The following is an 11,164-nucleotide window of genomic DNA, read 5'->3' as shown; positions in this document are numbered from 1 at the left end:
AGATGTGTAAACGCTATAGGTTATATTACTGCTTATAAATCAGAAATTGACAATTGGAAAATGGAAATCATCAAATTAGACTGATTATAGTTTAAAATCGTCCATTTTTTGTCAATATCGAAGAAAAGATCAAGACATGAAGCAACACTTCTATTTTCAATTGTATCTTTGATATAAAGTTTACTGGGGTATATGAGATGTAATCAACCATTCAAATGTGGGTTATTGGGTGACAAAAAATCATCAATATACTAGTGTCTGAAAGTTGAAATTAAAGACCGTCGCATGATGCTTTTTCTATATGACTTTGAGAAAGGTCTGTCGAAATTCTGCTTCATATGACAAACTAGTGTCTGAAAAGGGAAATTAAAGAACGTTGCAAAATGCATCATATGAATACAAATACAAATCAATCAGTAGTGGTGCTCATTTAGTACCCATTGGATTACATTGTACTGACTTTTTGCCTAAATATCAGTCCACAAACTGAATAAATATTTTGTCGATCAAAATTTCAACAGCATTTTGATGATAACAATAATAACTGCTTATGGTTAGTCAGAAAGTTAATTATTTTATGTCTTCAAATTAATCAAGACCTAAATTCAGTAATTGATCGAATGAAAGACAAGACACCATTTGTTCAGTAACCGTATTATCTTTTAAATGGGAGGTATTTTTGTCTCTATTGTTAAAGACTTGTCTCGACAAAGTCATCGCTAGCTATACACAATACCCATCACCAATTACTTCGTGCTTCCTGAATTGTTATTAAATATAATTGAACAATGAAACATAATGTTACGGTTTTTTTTTAAATATTTGTATAAGATGATGTACCTTTCAACTGGAACCTCGGAAGGAAAACAAGGACCACATCCGCATTTAATTTTCGATGTTTCTGCTGGACATTTGACACATGCTGAAATACGAAGGATTAGGATTTGGGCTAACATGGATATATCTTTTCCTATTTTTTATTTTACTTGCTATTAGATATATAATTTATAGAAAATGATGGATGGAATTACAACGAATCGTTTGGCTCAGTAAATCAAACCTGTGTTAAAACTTAAATTTTAATATAACTCTTTTCTTAAGGGAAAAAGAAAAAATCTGTTTCCTTTCTGTATTTCATCTTTCATTTAAGATATATAATAAAACAAATGTACCAAATGGAGCCTGAAATTGAGTGGTTGTTGTTTGTTGCTATTGATCATATGTGTTGTTTGTTTAGTGTTTATTGTTTTGTTCAGCCTTTGTATTGTTCTGTTGCACCACTGTCCCAGGATTAGGGGTAGGGTTGAGCGCCCGCTAACATGTTCAACTCCGTCACATTCTGTATGTATGTGCCTGTCCTAAGTCAGGAGCCTGTAATTCAGTGGTTGTCGTTTATTGCTATGTTACATATTTGCTTTTCGTTCATAATTTTGTACATAAATTAGGCCGTTAGTTTTCTCGTTGGAATCGTTTTACATTTTTCATTTTGGGGCCTTATTTATAGCTGACTATGCGGTATGTGCTTTGCACATTGTTGAAGGCTTTACAGTTGCTTATAGTTGTTAGTTGTTAATTTCTGTGTCATTTGGTGCCTTGTGAAAAGTTGTCTCATTGGCAATCATACCACATCTTCTTTTTCATACTTGCTCTTAACAAGGATAATACTAGTATGATGTATCAAGGATTAAACATATCGCAAAAAAATCACCATGATAGTAAATTATTAACTCACTTCCATTTGTAAGCATAGTTTCATCCATGTCACATTCACAATATTGACAGGCACATGGGTCGCCAAAAAAACATTTGTCTGTATTACACTTACAAAACTCTACGCCACGACATACTTTTTCGCTGTTTTCACGACTAGGCTTTAAAACTAAAATATTTAAAAAGGATATAGGTACATATGTGGTGAGTAAATGGTACGATATAAACGGATCAGATTGCTCCGTTTTACTTTGAGCTATATTGTATTATTAAGAGAAGCAAATAGATTTCAGTTATCGCCAAATATAAAAAAAGATGTGAAATAATTGCCAATGAGACAACTCTACACAAGACGCATATTGACATAGCACGACATATTTGCGTAGTCTTAGATCTGTATATATCCCGTATATATGTACTATTCCGAACTGTGACATTGAGACTAAATGTGACGGGTGATACATGGATATTAGGAACGCTTACTCCTTCATCGCGCCTGGTCTCGCTCCATTTGGATAACCTCAATTTTGTTAAGTACCTTGTTTGTTTCTTCTAAATCCATGTACGAGATTTGAACATCGGTAAACTATTACTGCCGTTATTCAGCTTATATATTTATATTTTTTCATTTGATTTTTTCAGCTTTATATTGTCTATTTGTAATATTTTATGGTAATATTCTTTACAAAGCACAAAAATGTCGGCATTCACCTCAAAGGCTAACCAAACCTTTAAACAGACTTGTTCAGAAAGGATATAGTTACGATACTGTTGTCAAGTCATTAAGGATTGCATATTTTGGTATTAATATTGATTCACTCATAGGGTCTTTGCATCGAAAATAAACACATTTATTCTAAAACCAGTTGTTGGCATGATACGGGTTATGTTCTTCTCAAATATTTTATGATGGTATGATACTTAACCCCTAACGGGTGGGTTTGTACTGGATTTTCATATGATGAAGACATAATCTTTCAATCAGTTTAATTGAGGTCTGGAGCTGGCATGTCATTAACTGCTAGTAGTTCTTTGTTCATTTATGTATCATTGTCATTTTGCTTAGTTTCTTTTGTTACCTATTCTGACATCGGACTCGGACTTCTTTTAAACTGAGTTTTACTGTGCGTATTGCTATGTGTTTCTTTATCATACATTGCCTAGAGGCATAGGGGGAGGGTTGAGATCTCACAAAACATGTTTAACCCCGCCGCATTTTCCCCTGTCCCCAGTGAGGACGTCCATTTTCGCTGAACTAGCACACAATTTTATTTGTGAGCCAGCTGAGGACCACCTCCGGGTGCGGGATTTTCTCGCTGCATTGAAGACCCATTGCAGGATTTCGGCTGTTTTCTGCTCTTTGGTCGGGTTGTTGTCTCTTTGACATATTCCCTATTTCCATTCTCAATTTTATATTCCGTGTAATTAGGTGACATACATTAAGATATTTAATTGACCACATCTATGTTGTTTGAAACAAACTTAAAAATACTATCACGGTAACTCATTGTTCCTCAATCATTTGTTACCTATATTTCTTTAGAGGTATTTTTATTTTATTTAAAAAGTCCAGTAGAGTTATGTTATTCCAAAGACATATATTGAACACCGTGGCAAAGATATTTGTTTTTTACTGTTTACTTATTAGTGGGTTAGGTTGTATTCGTATATGATTTCTCCGATATTCCGATAATGTTTGGTCTGTCACTGCTAAAGAAATGTGAAACAGTGTCTACTTTCGCCGTTTTGAAAACAGAACAGGGCGCTTCCATTCATTATGATTTGATCTTAAATAGTTACAACGCTATTATTTCTCCGAGTGAACGGATTGGGATAATGTAGACGTTTGCCAAAATAATTTTTTTTTTTGAAATTCAGAGGGCATGCACCTAGCCGGACCTGTCCGAATCCCCCTAAATGGACAAGTCAGTGTCCTCGTTGTTCTTTCAGACCATACACTAATAACAAATATTGAATAAATACCATCTGCACGACATTTATCAACATTTTGATTCTTAAAACACTTGGTAAGATTCTGATCTATTGTAGACTGTATATAATCAGGCTGGACAAGTCCTTCTGTACATAATCTACACTTATCTGCAGTATATTCAAATTTGCATGGCTCAATTGTGTATCCTAAAAAGAGCATGTCAATTGTATTATTAAAGCAAACACGTTATCAATTCATATGATACAAACATGATTTACGCGTCGCTATTTCCATGACGACACGTTCTGATTTCTTATTTTGACAATTACTTAGGATTTTTAATTAATGATATATTTTTGTTGCTAAATGCATGTGTCACGTGTTTATACACATAACTTCAAAGTGAAATCATCTGGTTTTTGTGTTTTTGTTAATATGAGCATAATTTGAAATCCGTTTCCACAGTCGTAACTAGCCTCTTTTAAAAAGTAAGGGAAAATATTTTTTTAGGAGAGGGCCTGTGTGCCGCTCAACGCCCCCATAAGCTATGGAAAATGACACAAGAAATTGTGTATTCTGAGCGTTTCCCGGATTCTTTATTAATCTGAAACGCAAGTTTTGTTTTAATTTTTTTTTTACTATATTCTGGTCTCAAAACAAAATATATAGCTGTGTAAGACTTTAAGTTTTTACGGACAACATCAAACGTGCGATATGTAGGATAAAGCAAAAAGCGTAATGCACATAGTTAAGGGTACTCTCAGGATAGATTCAGGAAAACTGTTGTTAGATCCCATTGCTACATTTGTTGTGTTGTTTTAATATGTATTTCGGCTGATTAGTGTCAGATCTGTTTGTTCTACTCTGGTATAGTGTTTAGACTATGGTGGAGTTTTTGTGACTATGAAACTTGTTCACTGTACAACGCTTTAAGTATCGCTTGAGTCGACGTTAGGGGTCGTCTTGAACTTGTTGTAGGGTATGAATGATTCGTTACATGATGAAGACCCTCCAGCGACTGTCAAGGAAGAACAGGAATAAAAGCCTTGTACATTGGTATAATTTGTATTTATTCTATATTTTGTGTGCGATATTATCCCATGCACTTTTATTCCATATCCCCGTTTATTTTCTATTTAAGGGCCAGATCACGGCTTTATTCAAGTTAAGTTCCTCAATATAAAAGGTCATATGGCAATACATTCTTTTTCTATTTATATGATTAGATTCCGGAAGATTGGTTGTCTCACTTTAATTAAACTATGTCAGCTTTTTATTTTATCTACAGAAAAGAGGGTCATGCAGTTTATATTCTTTAATGTAAAGTTCAGTTTTCCTTTAAAAAAACCGACCAATAAGTGTATGTCCGGTAGCATCGTATCTCCTGAAAACATTTCTCGAGCAATACCTGGACATCGGTGGACATGTAACATTGCTAACCATACAACCGTTCACTCACCCGTCATCGTGTATCTTTCCAAAGTCTTAAGTCTACGAATTTAAAATATTTTGACAATTTTAAGTAGTCTATAAAATTAGATAAAAGGTCCTTAAATATAATAGAACCCCCGTTTCAAACATAATTACTAACTCACAATTGAAATTCAACATTAAGACAATAGTTATAAAGAAGGGAAATGAACAAAAGACATTTTAATAAACAGGTAATAGGTTAAATTAAGGGGATACAGAAAAAGAAGTAAACCAGGTAATAAATAATTTCTTCATAGATACAACGATTGAAATTAACTGACTTTAGTTTTTCTAGTGTGAATTGTTTAAATTTGTCATTTAAGGGCCTTTTATTGCTTGCTAAGCGTTATGGGGTTTTGATCATTGAAGACCGTAAGGTGAGCTATAGTTGATAACTACTTTGTCATTTGGTCCCTGGTAAAGAATTGTCTCATTAGCAACCATACTGTATCTTCTTATTTCTATTTTGAAATTAGTCAAAATGTCAAAGTCGGGGTATTTCAACAGTTACGTTCGACCTAGCATAAAGAATTCAACTCTGGTAACTAACTGGAACGTTTCATCTACAAATACATAGGTGATTTTAAATCTTTGTCACTTGATACTTACAAATATATTTATAGAACTAGCTACACAAAGTGAAGTCTCGATTTTTAAAATGAATTATCTCCCTTTACTAAGGGACTTCTTTTTTTTGTTTAACTGAATTTTTTGTATGTTTTTGAGATTGAAAATTTATCAAATCACTAAATTAACACCACCGTATATGCATGTCCCTGTCACAGGTCGAGATGCTTATCAATGGTCATCACATTCAATGTTTCCTTTTGCTTATTTTTAGAATTATTAGATGTTGAAATGGTCTTTAAAATTTATTCACATTTCTTTTACTAGGGACACTTAAGGGCTATGATATTAAATGTTTACTTGTCTTTTGCTGAAGGCTATAGATAAGCGTAATTTTAATCCTCGCTATAGAAGTGATATGTTCCAATGTAGTTGTTCTCATGTCGACTAGTCTGTCTATTCCGCCGAAAACGAAATGCTTGAATAAACCATTCATGTAAAGTTTATTCGAATGTTTTTGGAGTTTTTTTTCAACAAGAAAAAGGTACACTGTCGGGAAGACATATTTGTTTTCAGTTATTTATGTTATTGGGTTGCTATCCAATTGACGTAAGCCAATCATCTGTTTTTTTTCTGTTAAGAATAAAACAATTTTTCAAGCATATTTTACTTTTGTTAAATTCACAGATTAATATCCGATGATAAGGTACCTATAAAAACAGGTATATAATCTAGTAATACATTGTTCAAATAAGTCCTTTAAAAATTGTGGAATTATTACTTTTGGAGTGTCAAAAATTCGTTGGAAGTACTTGAGAAATTGCATACTTATATTGGTGATTTTGAATCTGTTCAAAGTGTTGATTTGTCTACCCTATATACCACTTTGCCTCATAATCTTATTAAGAAAATTTCACACACCTAATCAAATGGGCATTTAAAAAGTCATAATGCGAATATATATATAACGGGAAGCTTAATACCAAAATCTATGAGAGATGATTTTTCATTTCCTTTTGTCAATTATCCATATTATGGTGTTTAAATATATCAACTTGATCGATTTGCTAGTGTATGTAACAACGTAGTTGATTTAAACGAAAGAAATCCCTGTATTTCTGAAAGATTATTACATCAGGATTTTCGATATCACAAACCAGTCAAAATATTTACTAAATTTTATCATCGGTACAAGGACATCATTCGTAAATATAAATCAACATGCAGACATCATATACGTTCAAGTATTTCACTTCCAATCTTTTATGGAAATATCCTTTACAAAGCACAAAAGTGTCGGCATTCACCTCAAAAGCTAACCAAACCTTTAAACAGACTTATATACTAGGATATAGTTACGATACCGTTGTCAGGTCATTGAAGATGGCATATTTTGGTATTTTTATTGATTTACTCATAGGGTCTTTGTATCGGAAATAAACACAATTATTCTAAAACAAGTTGTTGGCATGAAATGGGTTATGTTCTTCTCATATATTTCATGATGGTATGATAACCCCTAACCGGAGGAATTTGGCTTGATTTTCATATGATGAAGACATGATCTTTCAATCGGTGTAATTGAGGTTTGGAGCTGTCATGTCAGTAACTGCTGGTAGTCCTTTGTTTATTTATTTAACATTGTCATTTGGCTAGATTCTTTTGTTACCTTTCCTGACATTGGATTCGGACTCCTTTCAAACTGAGTTTTACTGTACGTATTGTTGCTGTGTGTTTTCTTCATTGGCTAGAGGTATAGGGGAAGGATTGAGTTCTCACTAAACATCCGGTTGCGGATGTCCCAAGTCAGGAGCCTCTGGCCTTTGTAAGTCTTGTATGATTTTCAATTTTAGTTCATTTATATGTTTTGGAGTTTAGTATGACATCCATTTTCGCTGATCTATTACACATTTTTATCTAAGAGTCAGCTGGAGCCCTTCTCCGTGTGCGGATATTTCTCGCTGTGTTGAAGACTCTTTGGTCGCCATCTGCTGTTTTCTACTCTATGGTCGGGTGTTTTTCATCTGTGACACATTCCCCATTTCCGTTTTCAATTTTATATAATGTATGGTAGCCTTTTCAAAAGTTGCTGGCGCGAAAAGGCCGATAACTAAATTTTAGAATTTAATATTTTTGGAGACGGTCAATTTCCGGAATTACATGCTCTATCAACACCATTTTTTCTTTGACCGTCGATGACGACACTATTGCTGCATTCTTTGACAATAAGGTATATTTAACAAGACAGTATTATTAATGTATCATCGTGGTATCAACATATGATAGGAATGTTAGATATCTGAAGTAATTGTTATTTTGGTTAGGACAATTCATCACTTTCCATGAAAACATGATTTTGTACAAGTTCACTTATCGTCATCTCCGGGCGGCAAAGCAGATCAAATTCCTGATGATTTTTACTACGGCATTCAGATTTTTATTAATTGCTACATATTACCGCTTTTTTTAATACGTTCTTTAATGCGTTCTTAATACGGATAATTATTGAAGTTATTTAATTCCCCATTTCTCTACTTATGGTCTACTTGATAAAAATTAAATTAAATTATAAATATATAAGTTACTTATTATATATTGTTTTCACTGTTTTTTTGTGTTTTTTTTAATTAGATAGCTCTATTACATTAGGCATCCATCGTCTTTTTATATATCAGTTCACAAACTAGAACAAGCTGCCGCATCCCATGCAGAATTGCTCCTGCTACATACATGACCCCACCACCTTTTTTTCTATGGCTATCAGTAAGGGGGTGGATTGGGAATTTATTCCCAGTTCCCTCCCAAAACTCCTACTTCACTCCGTATTCAGTTTCTCTGCTCTCCTATTTTTTCGTCAAGCATGAATGATCCCTGTTTTAACAACCCTTTCCTCACGGTTAACACCACCCTGACTCTAGCTTCAATCCACCCAATTCCCATTTCCAGCCCTCTCATTCCAGAGTTCCCATAGTTCTGTCCACCCCCTTATCAGTGTCACAATGACTCGCACCCATTAATAATCCATCATTTGGCTATAAATCATATTATACTACCTGATTTGTTTCCTATATGCAAAAATTACGAGTCAGGACTTTTGCTTTAATAATGGCTAATTTTTTAACATATCTCGTTTTTAACTCGCGTGCGTATTTTGTAATGTCAACTATATATATGGCCTCAACCGCACACAACAACAATACAAAATATCTCTTTACAAATTTGTTTTCAACATAATAAAAATGTACTCTTTCAATAAATATTCTTGCAATAAATTCATAGTCACTTTTAAAATTTTCTATAGCATAAATTGAAGAAGAATCAGACTTTCATACACTCAATTGAATTTTTAATGTTTCAATGTCTTAAATTGTCAATCTTACCTATTTATTTGATGGCGCCCTTATTACCCTATAATGAATCTTTTTTTAAAAAATCCACAAAGATTACATAGCAAATCAATATTAAGGTTTTTTTTTTTTATTAAAGTTTACTTTGCGGTCCAAAAGTGAGAAACTAATTATAAAACATGGGTAAGCAAAATAATACTAAGAAGATGTTTTAAAAAATAGACTATAGTTGATGAGATACCTCCTCATGTAACACGATTGATCTCCCCTGTGATTAAAACACATTGAGATTGATATTGAATCGTCTCCCTTTGATAACAGCCAGTACCAAAGCACAATTATTTCTTTTGTGATTTTTTATTGGTTAACAATAGTTAAACAAAAGAAAAAGGATAATACTTTCAATTTCGAGGTCTCACAAAAACATTTTTACCTGTTATTATAATTTTACATTAAAAACCCAAATTTAAATGAAAAGGCTATGTATGGTAGCTGAATGCCAAAAAAGTAATAATCAAAATTACCGAACTTAAAATTAAAATTAAATTTCAATAGAATTTCAAAACGGAAAGACCCTTATGAAGTGGCAAAATCAAAAGCTCAAACAAAACTAATGAATGGAAAACAACTGTCATATTCCTAACTTGGTACAGGCATTTCCTTATTTAGTAAATGGTGGATTAACAAGATTTAATAGCTAGCTTAACCTCTCAAGTGTATGACAGTTGCATAGAATTCAATTATATTGACAATTATGTGTGAGCAAAACAAACAGACATAATAGGTAATGGGTAAAAATGTCAAAAGTAAGTGTCCAGCTGTCAGCATTGCGACAAAATCGTTATCACTATAAAAACAAGTCATCATTTCAACAAAGAAAATACAGAATAGCATATAGACACTCTCTAGACAAAGTACATACGCTAAAATAAAAGGCAAGAATTCAAAATTGACCATAGTACAATAACACAATAGCGGCATGTATAAGTACCAAGCTACGTCAAATGTATATCACCAAAATTGGACTTAACAGTAAAAGTTAAAAATATACAATGACAAATACAAAGAACACTACATGTATAACACGTGATTAATATCAAAAACATCGTCAGTACCTAGATTCTATACTTCAATACCATCATGTATAATTTGTGAAACTGATACGCAATATTTCTCAACAAGGTCTTGGTATCGTCCAATGCACTTGATTAGAAAAAGGACGAGACGTTATTTTACATAACCTTTGCTCATCAATGTTCTGGTCAGACACTGGTGACGTTTTATGAAGGAAAGTATTAGAACTGGATCATGCATATCCTGTTATACAATTAAAGCATTTCATTCAGAGTCATTGGGATTACGTAAGATTGGCAAAAGCTTAAATATATACATGTATGTTAGAAGTAGTTTTCAACTTTCTACTTGTGATGTTCTTGAATTGTGTTAACGTCTCTATAAAACGTGTATGGTGTAATAGTGAATGGTATATGGTATATGATGTAATGATGTGTGGTGTATGGTGAATGATGGCTTGTGTAATTGTGTATGATGTAATGATGCATGATGTAAAAAGTAGAATACCAAAATTACCGTTTTCGAATGAAAACTAACACCTGAATGTCCCTTATTAAATAGCAAAATCAAAAGCTCCAGCACATCAAACAAAAGGAAAACATGGTGTATAATGTTATGGTGTATGGTCCATGGTATATTGGTGTCTTATATAAGAGAGAAGCTTACATCATTCAAGTATTAAACAAAAGATGTGGTATGATTGCCAATGAGTCACTACACGGTCTTAAACAATGATCAAACGCCATTAAGGACTTTATTTGCTTTTAGTTATAGCATGCTTGTTGACAATACAAGAAGATATTGATAACCGTCACTTATACAGCAGTCATTTGAGTAATTAATACATTTCCCATCTTATTCGGTATTCAAGAGTTTGCAGCTTCTATTCAGACTTTGTAAAACGTCACCAGTGTTTCAGTAAAAGTTAAAAATATACAATGACAAATACAAAGAACACTACATGTATAACACGTGATTAATATCAAAAACATCGTCAGTACCTAGATTCTATACTTCAATACCATCATGTATAATTTGTGAAACTGACACGCAATATTTC

The 11,164-nt window shown here is 33.0% G+C and overlaps 1 protein-coding gene across 1 annotated transcript in view; it reads right to left on the bottom strand.

Moving 5' to 3' along the window:
• Positions 1-168: 168 nt before the first annotated feature.
• Positions 169-11,164, bottom strand: part of LOC127736430 (uncharacterized) — a 30,697-nt gene continuing 19,701 nt past the window's right edge. Inside the window, exons 3-5 of the mRNA XM_052246975.1 lie at positions 3,694-3,849; positions 1,733-1,879; positions 169-922 (exon numbers count right to left, since the gene is read on the bottom strand). Coding sequence (XP_052102935.1) covers positions 747-922; positions 1,733-1,879; positions 3,694-3,849 — 479 coding nt within the window. The 3' untranslated portion in view covers positions 169-746. The remainder of the gene's footprint in view (positions 923-1,732; positions 1,880-3,693; positions 3,850-11,164) is intronic.

Source organism: Mytilus californianus, unplaced genomic scaffold (assembly GCF_021869535.1).
Source record: "Mytilus californianus isolate M0D057914Y unplaced genomic scaffold, xbMytCali1.0.p SCAF_30, whole genome shotgun sequence".
In the NCBI taxonomy this organism is placed as follows: domain Eukaryota; kingdom Metazoa; phylum Mollusca; class Bivalvia; order Mytilida; family Mytilidae; genus Mytilus; species Mytilus californianus.
The sequence above is the reverse complement of the archived record's forward strand: the minus strand, read 5'-3'. Positions and strand labels throughout refer to the sequence as shown.